The 13,676-nt window shown below is 40.3% G+C and overlaps 1 protein-coding gene across 2 annotated transcripts in view; it reads left to right on the top strand.

Annotated features, from left to right (window-relative positions):
• Positions 1–13,676, top strand: part of LOC110058878 (intraflagellar transport protein 140 homolog) — a 32,962-nt gene that overhangs the window by 13,271 nt on the left and 6,015 nt on the right. For both annotated transcript variants that reach the window (XR_016207533.1, XM_089290583.1), the window contains exons 20-27: positions 8,333–8,416; positions 8,920–9,026; positions 10,217–10,312; positions 10,926–11,058; positions 11,533–11,604; positions 11,722–11,793; positions 12,228–12,301; positions 13,364–13,418. Coding sequence is in view for 1 of the 2 variants with exons in the window: in XM_089290583.1 (XP_089146709.1) it covers positions 8,333–8,416; positions 8,920–9,026; positions 10,217–10,312; positions 10,926–11,058; positions 11,533–11,604; positions 11,722–11,793; positions 12,228–12,301; positions 13,364–13,418 (693 nt within the window). In the remaining variant the exon portion in view is untranslated. The remainder of the gene's footprint in view (positions 1–8,332; positions 8,417–8,919; positions 9,027–10,216; positions 10,313–10,925; positions 11,059–11,532; positions 11,605–11,721; positions 11,794–12,227; positions 12,302–13,363; positions 13,419–13,676) is intronic.

Here is a 13,676-nt window from a genome sequence, read left to right as displayed (position 1 = left end):
TTTGACGAACATTATTTTAAGCTGGAAGCACAAATATATAGAGCAAACAGTTGCAATCGCGTGCCCGTTTATTGTAAACAAACTCCGCGCGACTGATTCGAATACTTCCCCTGATAAATAAAAGTAGACAGTATTTACATAATTTGCCGTTCCTTGGTTCAGGCTCACTCTTATGAATCTTGCCTTCAGAGTACTTTTTCGGCCACCGATTCCAAACAACATTCGACCGGATAAAGACTGAGCTATCTGTCAGGACTGGAACCAATCAACAAATGCAGCCAATGAAATATAGTTGTTCCCACGGTAAACATCCCAAAGCCAAGGCGATTGAAAGTCGTGTTCGTGAACATATAAAATAAATATTTGTCCTAGTCATGTCACAAAAGTACGTCATCTCGCATCTCGATGAAAAAGGCCACGTTTGCGTCGATTTCCACGGCACAGAATCATCAACCCCGTTCCCAGGGTCTCTCATCTTACCGCCCCCTGGAGCGAGCGAGCGAGTTCCAGGGGGCGGTAAGATGAGAAACCCTGGGAACGAGGTTGCAGAATCATAACTGCAAACGAGTGAACGATAGAGAAATCAAACCTGACTCGGAAGCTAAGCATGTGCTATGCAATTATGTCTTTCGCCACTGCTGCATTCTGCGGGGAGGCCAATTATGCGTCCCAAGATCCATCGACTCATCCATCCATTCATGCCTTGTCCCAAAAAATCTCACTCCAGTCCGCATTAGGACTGCGTTCTGTCGAACGCAATAATCAGAATACATTGCTATTGATCCCATTTATTTTGCCCCCCACCCCACCCCCTCGGTGCTTTCGAAGTCATCAAATACAGCAAGTCAGAAGGGTGACAAATTGAATTGTTTTTTTATACACACCTGCCAATTCTCCCTGGTGAGGAGAGTTTGGCCAAGGAAAATGTAAAATTAAACTACTTTCGCTATTTTATAACGTGTACAAATGTAAATTATAAAAGATTACTCCTTCAAAGAGAAGTATGAAATTTCCTTTCCTTATTTTCCATTTTTCAACTGTTTGCAATAGCTACTGTTTACAGTTCTATTTTGAATTCTTTTCTCAGTCTTGAGCGGTCAGTCTTGAGCGATCAGCCTTGTCTGCAGAGAGAAAATGAAGAAAAGCTCGTTATTGATATCTTACGGGATCAACATCGCTTGAGTGTGAATTGAAATACAAACTGGTAGATATAACTTTATTTAAAGACGTGAATCCACTCAAGTTAAAAATGAGAATTATTCTAGGGCCGCGAAGCGGGCTGAAGGTATAATTCAAATGATATGAACAGATGAAGTGTAAAAATATACGAGAAAACAAATGTTAGGTATTTCCCGGTTAGTGCTTCAAACAACTTCTTAACGCCAGCAAAAGGGCGAACCCCCCGAAAGAAGCAATAGAAGAGGCCAGGGCATACCCGCAAAAGTAGACACCATCTTTCCGCTGTAACGCCAGGTACCGTTCCTGCTTGTGTAACGAGACCCAAAATGACGCACACAAAGGCACGTGACCCTGGCAGCGTTGAAAACAAACTTGTTCTGTAAATTATTCTAATTCTATCTATGTACACTTACACCTGGGGACGTGAAAATGTGCATGAAAAATCAAGGAGCGCGCGTCTTTCCTGAGAAATTATATCAGTATAGCTTTTACATTGAAAAGGAAAAAAAAAAAAAAATGAAGTAAGACTATATTTGAATTTACGGGAGACTGGGAAGAGCGACAATGGCGGCGGACGCAATTTTCTGAGCTCCGCTGCGGTCCCGAAGTAGGCATTCAAATTGATAGAAAATGGAAGGAAAAAGATTATTCAAATGATAATTTAAACTAATTTTCTTTATTGGAGAAGTAATTTCAAAAACTCATGCTTCGGGTTTCATCAGGTTTCCAAACGCTCGAAAACAATAAAACAACGAGGCCTGCGGCCTCGTGATTTCAAATGTTTCTCGCGTTTGGAAACTTTCCAAACGCGAGAAACATTTGAAACCTGATGAAACCCTCGCACTCGTTTTTGAATTGGTACAAGAAGGAAAACCAGAATTCAAAAGAAAAGATGCAGTCAGTTACTGAGAAAAATAGCGAGCTAGAGAGGAAGGTTGACGTACTGGAAAACAATCTCCAGACCAGCATCGAGTAGGGAGATAATTTAGAGAAGAAACTGAAAGACGCGAAAACAATGCACGACAACTTGGAACAGTATTTAAGGAAATTCAACTTAGAAATACACAGGATACCCGAACAGGGAAGCGAAAACGCAGAGAGAATTGTGCTGGACCTGGCTAAGTGCCAACACAACAACCTAGAACCTGAAGACATCGATATAGCACACCGAATGAAGAAGGGTAATATTTGGCCAAGGCTGATTATAGTCCGATTTACCAATTATTACAGCAGGAATAGATTGTACAGGAACAGAACAAAGCTACGCAAAGTTAATGTCGGAAGATTCATCGAAGGAGCGGACAGAGTTTATATTAACGAAAGTCTGACTGCCTTAAGATCAGAACTACTTAAAAAGGTCAGATAAAAAAGACCATCGATGATCGAAACTGGAGAATCTGGACTTTAGACGGTACAAGTTTTGTGGAAACGGACCATTTAGTAGTTTTGCTATTCAAATAAAGTATGAGGCAGACCTCATCAAATTAAGATTCAACAATAATTAAGACTCAGCCAATATTTAGTTCATTTAGCCCCGTAGCGTTCTTTCTTCTCCCTGACGTTGAAATATGTTACATAATCGTGATCATCGTCCTAAGTTTGCTTCGACGACTGGCGGCGTTTTCGGGATTTTGTTGACAATTTTCACTTGACCTTAGTTTATTTTTTTGGAGTTGAGTTTTCGGAAGGACGCAGGTAAATCCCAGAAGAGTAAGTTTTAAGTGCTACTGTGCTTTTGTCTTTTTTTCTTGGTATAGTATTGTTTTGCAGTCCGTGTTACTTTTATTCTTTCTCGATCTCGCCGCTTCGCGAAAAGATGAAAAATCAAGAAAAACCTCTGGGTTGACCAGGGCATTATTTTGCAACAGATATAAATAAAAGCTGCTGATTATTGACGATCGTATTTACAATTATCTCCACATGGTCCAAAAATGAACAAAAAATACAATAAGGCGCGTTAAACTATGGTCGCTAAATGCGAACTTGTTCTTTAAGAAACCTCACCAGTTGACTAAATTTACTCAATAGAGATTGATGCTTTTTGTTTCTTTAGATAACAGAAAATGGCTCTTCGTTTTTCTTGTTTACGAAGACCACGGACGTTTACCTGAATTTACATACGACAATAAAGCATAAGTTATGCTGAAGGAACGTTGGACGCCAGGTGTCAAACGTGTCAAATTGATAATTACGAAAGGGACCAATGGCAACTGAGCAATCATCTGCTTATCAGCTGCTAATGTTTCACCTGGGGGTGAAGAATGGTACCGCTTGACCTACTTGGCCGGGGTCAACGCACGTGTTTGTAAGAACGTAATTGACTTTTCATGTTTGTTTGGCAGTATGGCGAACACATCCTTGCGATTTATGGGTGCGAGCAAGGTTTTCTTTTGATGTTCGGTGATACTTTCAGTCTGGAAAACGCTCCTCAGGTACCGAGATCAAAATTTCTTCGAAGACACTGTCAGAAACATAATCCATGTCGAACACAGGCGAATCTTGAACGTGTATAAACTGAGAACTAAAGTATTTTGCAAACAAATTCCTTCTCGCAGCTCTCTCATGCGGAGAAAAAATCAAGAAAAACCTCTGGGACCAGGGTAGCAAAATAACTTCCGCATCATCAAAGTCATCAGGTGATACAAAGTATACCATGTAAATTAAGAACATCTTAAGAATGGTTTCGGCCTCCGATCGCAAAAAAAAATGTCAGAACATTCAGCCTCGGCTCCAAAATTAGACGTTCTTATATCAAAAACGAGCGTATTTGGTAGTTTACGAAACTACCAAAATAGTGAAATCTTTGTTGATTCGGGAAAAGCTCGTACAATGCCTACTTTCTTCAGCTGTTAGGGGGTCATTAATACTTTAAAAGAAATCATTTTTCTTTGTTTCTTGCCAATGAATATGTGAAAAGTATACCCACCTTCTCTCAGCACAACCTCTCGTCGTGTTCTTGTGGCTGCTTGTCAGCTTCGTTCAAATCATCCTCTTCTCCGTTCTCTCTCTGCGCCGCTGTTCCTTCATTCTCCAACAACTTTGAAACCACCACAGTAATTATCCCTCCGATAACAGCAAACACAGCACTCCGCAAAATTTGTTCGCGAGAAAACATCTCTGCTAGTTTTTGCTTAGCAAACCACGATCTTTCCTAACGAGATATGGTAACACTGAGTGGTAGCACCCGCCACCGACACATTCAATTGTTTCCATGCATAATTATACAACTACGAGTAGTCCCTCTTTCGCTTAGTCCGTCGTGCGTGACGCGAAAGAAATTCGCGAGAAAAAAATGGCCGCGCGAAATCCTGGGGGCTAGGGGCGCGCGAAAGGAGGTTCAATCTTTCAAATGGACGGCAGAAAGGCCAAGCTCAGTGAATTTATATTCGCTGACTTGAACGATGCTGGTGAGCGGCGAAATCACTAACACGCTTGCAGTCGGGGTGGAGGCAGAAAGCTTTGCCAAACAAAACACTGGATAAATTTAAATCTTTCCAAAGCGCCTGTTGGCAGATTCGCAAGAACATCACGGCTTGCGAAGCGCGATTCCAACGCTTCGATTTGCTCTGGTACCGCTTCGATTTGCTTCGGTTCCAAAACATTCCTGCAAGATGTCACAGGTATCTCGAATGTTGACAACACGTTGTCAATGCTCCTAACATAAGCCAATCATATTTTTGCGTTGTGAGAGCAACGCATAATTCAAACTCTTGGGCTTAGGCGGTAGTCCCTCCTTTCGCGTGCTCCTCTCCTCCAGGATTTCGCGCGGCCATTTTTTTCTCGCGGTTTTCATTCGCGTCACGCACGACGGACTAAGCGAAAGAGGGACTACTCGTAGTCTACTGTAAGCCACGGTCCGCTTCCACTGTCATGTCATCGTGCTAAAGGCATTAAATAACGGACAACAAATGAAATATCTTTCTATGTAACTCCGCCTTCTTGGTATGTAACTCCGCTTTCGCCTTTGTAATCTCTCAAGAGTTTCCCGCTAACGGCTGGAATTTGGGGAAACCGGGCAAATTGTGAACAGAACATTTCTCTGTTGCTTCATGTTTCGCATGAAAAACCACTTGAAATGAGTTCAAATTACCAAAAGAACACTATTTACATCTTCACTGGAATTATGTCATTTTCGGGGAATCCCCTCGTTCACTCCAATTATGCACAAAATTATTATTACCTATTCCAACTCTCCATGCGTCCTACTGTTTACAAGTCCTCTTGGTCTTTGTATTTTCATTACACTGGGTCATATGGCATTCCCATCTCGGAAACTCTGGAAGGGACCTTGTTTGTAAGTCATTAAAAAAAAAGAATCGTTTATTATCAAAGCTACGTTCAAAACAATTGTGATTCGCTCGAGGTCGCGCTTCGCGCTCGTGTATCGCGTTTCGCTCTCTGCCCCGCTAATCCGCCTGTTCTGCAGGCTAGGGTGACGACGACAAATTATCCTTGTATAAACTCTACTCTGTATTATATGCCTTACTACAAATAGAACACAATTTACAATCATATTTTAGTGGGTTGTTTGTTATTTCTATTGATAGGTTGTCTGCTAGTCTACCTTGTAATTTTCTTTGAAGGAGGACAGTGTCGTCAAAAACAGGATTAAATTTAGACTACATCATAAAATTTTACAACACCGTTACCGTGATATAAAGAAAAACTAATACAACTGAGTCATCAAAGAGGATTATGACATTTACTTTTGTTGTTTTCTTCTCGTTTACTGTTTGCAATAGCTGCTGTTTATAGTTCTGTTTGTTAATATCTTTTCGTATGTCAGCCTCGAGCTGTTGACCATGTCTGGAGAAAGCAGTAGGTCGCATAATTACAAGAAATCAAAGATTATGAGTGCGTTCGACGCCGTCACTTTAGTATATATCTTAAATGATTTCACTAGCTGACTTTCAACCTCTATTGCTAAAATCAACAATTTTTATCAACAACCAAGGTTTTACAGTCAGATACCTATCATAGTGTTATAGTCCATGCCAATGAAAAGGTCCCTGCATAAACTACGATTTGTTGATACGTTGCGTGACGGCGCTGCCAAGTTTAATAGAACTGAAATATTTACATTAGCCTTCAAATTTCGTCCTAAATATTTTCACATTGATTGGTAATGTTGAAGCGTAAAAACTGATTTGTAAAACTGTATTATTCTACGTACATTATTTTAAGCTGGAAGCACAAATATAAGCAAACATTTGCAATCGCGTGCTCGTTTATCATAAACAAACTCCGTGCTACTGATTCGAATATTTCCCCTGATGACTAAAAGTAGATGGTATTTATATTACCGTTCCTTGGTTCAGGTTCACTCTTATGGATCTTGCCTTTAGAATACTTTTCCACCGATTCCAAACAATATTCGACCGGATCACGTAAGACTGAGCTTTAGTATATAGACACGAGTGTTTTACTGGAAAATACACCACTCGTAATTGTATGAAATGTTTCCTTCCGCCTTGCTTCCCGCAGCTTCAAAACTACAGGTCCAAACAATTCTACGATTTTCAACCGCGACCGATCGAAACCAGTGTTTTGGAGGTCATCAAGTCTTGAAAACTGCGACAGTTACGTCGCTCTTATAAGCATGAAGTATTCCAGAAAGTAAAATACAAACTGGATTTAATAGAACAACCATACCTTGTCAAAATACATTCTCGCTAAGGACAGATATAAACGGGCTATAAACACGCGTGGGAATCTTGTGTTTAGGTGACGAAATTACCATCCAAAGCAGTCCTTGAGTTTTCATTCCTGCTTTTCGTTCGCCAGCTCCTCCACTTCGCATCTAGCTTTCGATTCTTAATATACAAGTAGCTCGTCCGCAAAGAAGTCTTCCCCGTCGTCGCTTGAAATATTGCAAATTGCTCTCAAAGTTCACAGTCGTCGAAGTTTATTTCGGAGGCCAAGGCCCTGCCGGCTAAGAGGAGCGAAAAGGGCTATGGGGACGAGAATTCAAAATTTTTTTCGCCCAAATGCTTCGAATAACAAGTGCATTCTTTTTAGCGAAAAAAAATTTTGGGGGATAGGTGCACTTTAAATTGTACTTAAATTTGTTAGTGTATGATCTAACATGATCTTCGGGTCTTCCTCGAAAGTCTTCGGCAATCTTGGAAATTTCCGGAAAATGTTCGGCAACGTTCGTGTGACCTTCGGACAAGTTTTGGAGAATCTTTGGAAATCTTCGGAAAGTGGTCGGAAATCTTAGGGTCATCATTATGTCTATATAATAAAAAGAATATTACACGTTAGCTCGAAGATATGAATTTTACGTTCTCGTGGCAAGAACAATATCTCACTCGTGAGCTGCGCTCACTCGTGAGATATTGTTCTTGCCACGAGAACGTAAAATTCACATCTTCTCGCCACCGTGTAATATCGTTTATGTACTAGTCATGTCACAAAAGCACGACATCTCGTTTACGTTGATTTGCACGGCACGGAATCATAACTGTAAACGATCGAGCAAACGATTGAGAAATCTAAGCACGTAAGCACGTGCTTTGCGATGATGTCATCTATTTTCGCCCCTGCTGCATTGTGTGGTGTGGCGTATGTTGCGTCCCAAGATCCATCCATCCGTCCTTCCCTCCCTCCCTCCCTCGATCCAACTACGACTACAATGCACTGCACTGCACTGCACTGCACTACAATACAACACAGTACAAACTTTATTTAGAGAGGGTAACACGAAGAAGTTAGCCTCTTCCAGGCGTTCAGTTAGTTGGTTTAGTTGGGGCGAAACGCAAAATACAGCGCGCGAAAAAATAAAAAGAGCGCGGCGAGAGGAAGCGCAATACAACGCGCGAAAAAATAAAAAAAGCGCGGTGAGAGGAAGCGCTTCCTCTCGCCGCACTTTTTTTATCTTTTCGCCCGCTGTATTTCGCGTTTCCCCCCAACTAACTGAACGCTACGAAGAGACTACGAAGAAGTGGATTACACTTTTTAATCCGATGGCCTTCCTCACGAAAACACAATATAAATTACAAATATCAACTCTTTTTTAAAGAAAATCCGACTCTTGGAAGTTAGTTTACTCAATTCTTCTCTTTCTCGGGTTAAGGCAACTTTTACTGCAGAGATAAAATAAAAAATCTTTGCTTAAGCTAAATAAGAACTTCCTGTCTTTCTTCTAAAACAGGAGGAAGCGGAGAAGCTATTCAAGAACTCTGGACGTTTCGACTTGTTAAACAAGTTTTACCAAGCCTCTAATCAGTGGACTAAGGTAAGGAAATCCGAAACCTCGAGTTAACGAAATATACGTTACACTTAGCCTCCTTCGCGACGTTATTATGGCTTGTCACGCCTTTCCCGGGAAAGCAAAGCTTGCGTGACGAGCCCAGAGAGTGTGTAGGTAGGAGGCTACGTTACATTAGTCTCTTACGCTGCCGCTATTCGGTCGTCACGCAATTAGTAGGGGAAGAGCGTTGCGCGATGACCTAAATGACGGCTGCGTAGGAGACTAACGTTACATATATTGTAACCCAAAACGTGGCATACAGACCAACCTTACATATTGTGTAATTACGCGTCACTTCTTTTATGAAAGAGAGACGAAATGTCAGCTAGCTTGTAAAGGATTCTTCAGCTGTTGCTATCAGTGACTTTGGCTTACGAGTATTTGTACACGGTTATGTTCAGTTTACCACCGCATATGCATGGTTCGCTTTGTCCGCCCGAGGACGTTCTCAGTTCAAATGCTAAACATTGAACTGTTACTTTCCGTAGGCTATTGAAGTGGCCGAACTCCACGACCGCATTCACTTGAGAACAACTTACTACAACTACGCCAAGCATCTTGAATCGACAGGGAACGTATCGGCAGCTATTGTCAAGTGAGTTCATTAAAAGCTTTGGGTGAAGTTTACCGGGAGTTTAAAATCAAGTTATTACTGAAAAAGAGGAAAAGGTTGGGTGATTTGAACGTATCTTCTCTAGCCCCCACTCTCCACCTCAACACTTTTTGATGGAGAGAGGTACTACTATAGTGTAGGTTGTTCATGGCGATTTATCCCTACCAAGACAATAGTCGGAGCAAACCACTAGCCCTCTTTCTTTCCCCGCGAAGAGCCTGCGCGCAGGCTAGCAAAGCCTTGTCTCGGTTTCCTTGATGTTTTGCAAGTTTTCCTAAATGTGAGAGCTCTTAGAGGTAAAACGCAAATTTGTGTTGGTTTTCTTTTATTAAATAATAATGATGATAATAATAATAATAATAATAATAATAATAATAATAATAATAGTTATTACTTATATATAATAATAATAATGTATTTTGTGCAAATTTGTGTTGGTTTTCTAAGCCAATCAAGGCGCCAGACATTCGCATATGAAATTTTATATTCATAATAGTAATATCCAGACATCGTGATAATTTAAAAATACAAGATATAAATTTAAAAATACAAGTAATAATTAAAAGTATAGAGTATAAACGAGCATGCAATAAGTTATAAAAATCTAGTTCCTATATAATTTAAAAATTGTAGGCGTCAGTTGAAACTTTGAAAGAAGAAAGTGACTCGGCGTTTTGAATGCTGCGGGGTAAGAGGTTAAAAAAAGCTGAACCCGAATATCTAAAGGTTCGTTTTGCAAGGCTAAGTTTGGGTTTGGTGCAGGTGCAAGTCTATTCTTCTGCGAGTATTGTAGTTATGCACGTTAGTTATTCTCGTCGCCTGGCAAACAGGTGACGAGAACAAAGAAAATCATCAACTAAGAGATATTGTCTTGATGTATCACTGAATTCTCAGAACTGACATTAAAAAAACTGTATGACTGACAGTAAGGAGAATTTACATTTTGACCTTGGAACTGAAAGGATTAACTTAACCTGCGATCAGGGGTTCTTTTCTTTTTTCGGCGAACGCGGGAAGGAAATAAATTTTCCCCTTCCCACGTTTGCCGAAAAAAGAACGCCTGATCGCTCGCTAGGGTTAACTGGGCTTTGATTGGCCAGATGGTGAGACCACCAAAAAAAAAAGTTAAAACTTTTGTCAATAACGCCACGGCTTGTTTGTTTGCTTTTCAGTTTTGAGAAGGCGGACACGCATCGTTTTGAAGTGCCAAGAATGCTTTTGGAGGAACCTCAGCAGTTAGAAGCTTACATCTTGAAAACAAAGGACAAGTACGTGTATTCCCATTGCTTCAGACACGTGATATTGTAGTAACTACGTCACGGTTTGCGCAACTTGAAAAGCTAAGCCTAAATCTTTCAAGTTCGTTGTTTGTAATCCGTGTTACTCTTCTCCGTCCTTAATCATCCTTGTTCCTGTATTGCTTATTACTATTTATTTGGCGTTTTTCTATCTTACTGTCTTCTATCTTACTATCTTAAACTGCTATTTTCAGGATTCCTTCAATTTAAAGGTAATTTTCCACGTGGCCAAAATAACTCAAAATACTGTGACTTAGCTCCTTTGACTGCATTAAGTATACTTTGGTTGTCTTCGTAAATACTCTTCCTCTCGGACAAGCGTTTGTAAATAGACCGCAAAGAAAGCGATCTTTAGATAGACTACGAGTAGTCGCTCTTTCGCTTAGTTCGTCGTGCGTGACGCGAAAGAAAACCGCGGGGAAGAAGTGTCCGCGCGAAATCCTGGGGGATTTCGTCCTCCTTTTCTTTCGCGTCACGCACGACGGACTAAGCGAAAGAGGGACTACTCGTAGTCTAATCTTTAGAGGGAACGTTAGCATATCACTGACTAACTCGATGTGTCTATCACATGGTCTTCTCTCAGGGAGCTACGCAAATGGTGGGCACAGTACATGGAGAGCACAAGCGAAATGGAAACAGCCCTGCAGTTTTATGAAGCGGCTCGTGATAATCTCTCGCTGGTCAGAGTTTACTGCTACTGTGGAAACTTAGAAAAGGTACGCTCCACCTTGCTATGAAAATAAATTTGCTTTCCCAACTACTCATGAAAGAAGTAATGTTTCGCACTTTTTTCTTTAACCAGTCGCTCCGCCCGATTTTTCGCTCCGTTACTTGAGCTGTGTACTGTACGCGCGAGACATTTCGTCACTTGCCAGTCAGCACTAAGCACTGTTATCCTTCGCGCGCGCTATTTTCACTAGAATTGTCAGAAATCATCACGTGCTTTACGTCATAATGAAAACTTCTTTAACTTTCAGTTTTCGTATTTTCCTTGTTGTAAAAAGTAATCGTGATCATTTGGCGTGCTCAACTTTTCCTTCCTCGTGCTCACAAGGCCATTACTGATTCCTAACGCTATTTAGAGGAGCGGTGTTTGACTCGTAAATATCCGGGCTTGTATTGATACATAATGCTCAGTATCTGCAGTTAAAAAAGTTGACACTAACAGATAGTCATATCTTTTAATACAGGCGGCAGAAATCTGCAATGAAACAGGCGACAGAGCGGCCTCGTACCATCTGGCCAGGCAGTTTGAGAATCAGGTAAGCTCGAACTCTGGGAAGGTCTCACATTGACTCAAATATGTGGTGTATTCCCACTTGAATACCAAAAAAGTTGTTTTTTTTTTATATATAAATTTGGGACTTTTTTTCGTTTAGGAGAAAGTTCGGGAGGCTATCCACTTCTATACACGAGCTCAATGCTACAGTAACGCGATACGACTCGCCAAGGTGAGATACTGTAAACGACGTTATCACTTTTCCTTTTAGTGATAAGTGAAATTTGGACTTAACTGGGTACACTTGGACAAATTGTTTTTGAAGTCGTCTTGGAGGTTTTTCCTTTTTAAAGTCTTTTCAATGGCTCCCCTTTATCCTTTACAACGTTCTTCGAGAGCAGAGCTCACATTAAATTTGTTAAACTGATGATTTTACCTTGTTGAAATAATGACTATGTATTTACACAACATTGTGAAGACGGCTTAATTTGTCATTTTTTTTTTCAGTCAAACAAGCGAATAAACAACACGAAATGCAGTTCTCTACTGTCTTTCAGACTTCATGAACTCATGCTTGTTACAGAAATTGAAGTCTGTTTATTTTTATGCCACATTAAAATATAAGAAAGAAAACGGCCTGAATTTTCTATGGATGTTTTCTTGCAGGAACACGGGCTGGACAATGAACTGATGAACCTCGCGCTACTTAGCTCTCCAGAAGACATGCTGGATGTTGCAAGGTAAGGAAATAAACGACGTTGCATAGCTCAACATTTTCTACTTTTCTTTTAAAATTTTCTTGTTTTTTTCACCTTGTCAGAAGGTAATTTATCAGCATTTCTTAAAAAAATATTTCCAACGCTTTTCTTCAGTAGCACCTAGCTATATGGTGAAAAAAGTATCTTCACATGGATAGCCACACACGAGAATTGGCAGCTATTTTGTTTTTAAACGCATTTTAGCCGAAAATTAAAAAAAAAATAGTTTGGAAAAAAAAGTTTAGCAGAGCGAGGTTTTGATCCTCGGACCTCTGGGTTATGGGCCCAGCACGCTTCCACTGCGCCACTCTGCTTCTGATGTATTTTGCTGTGAAATAACAGTAATTTATAATTTCGAGCTGATGAAACAAACGCCTTCTATTGCATCATCCGTGAGTGCAAATGGAGTTTGCATAAATTACGCGTTAATTCAATTACCATGCGAATCGTTCAGCGAGACGAAAATAATTTTTAACCAAAACGGATTTACGTACTCATTTTACTGGTTGAAGCTGGCGAGTAACAAAAAAATCCATTTTAAAAGATAACTCCAAGTTTCTAATCGAAAAGATCAGTAATTATCATGTAAATTGTTTAGCGAGATAATTATGCGAACTATGCCAAATGACAATAAAATCTTTCCTTTATCCGCGAATCCATCTCATAATCCCGCACAATGCAATGTTCTTCCACGGAGCCGTGAAAACTGTTTCAGTCGTCTTTTCGGCATGAAGGAGCTAAACACTTCAAGCTAAAAGATACCCGAAAAAATAATAAACAAGAATTTTCTCTGGTTCTGATGTCTCGCTCAAAATCAAACACCTGTCCCCGGTTGTTCGAAGGATGGATAACGCTTTTCACGGGAAAGTCACTTTCCAGTGGATAGCATAGCATGTTCTATCAACACTTAAAACTGCAGAGCGATTTATCCTTAGTAAAGCGTCATCCACCCTCTTAACAACAGGGCGCCGTCCTTCAGACGCGTAGCATATTTTGCCAAAGGTTTCGATTCATCATTTATGTTTCCTTTATTTTCACGCACAGGTATTATGAAAACCATCCCAACATGCAGGATAAGGCGGTCATGCTTTATCACAAGGTATTGTTTATATTTTTTATCTTACCCAAGAGAGATCAACAACTCATTGTTTGAACGAAAATGAATGAATTACCAGGAAAAACATGTTTGAAAATGTTTGAAAACATCCTTTGATAGAAACAAGTTGAAAATGTTAACTGTCGGTTGCCGGTCATTTAGCGAATGTTTTGTTTTTCGTTAGAGATTAAAGACTGACAGCTGAAAGTTATTTATGTAAACTTTTTCGATGTAAACGCTTTTATTTTATTTGTAAACGCT

This window comes from Orbicella faveolata, unplaced genomic scaffold (genome assembly GCF_042242905.1).
Source record: "Orbicella faveolata isolate gen_17 unplaced genomic scaffold, um_ofav_v1 contig_2, whole genome shotgun sequence".
Taxonomy (NCBI): domain Eukaryota; kingdom Metazoa; phylum Cnidaria; class Anthozoa; order Scleractinia; family Merulinidae; genus Orbicella; species Orbicella faveolata.
This window is presented reverse-complemented; position numbering and strand designations above follow the sequence as displayed.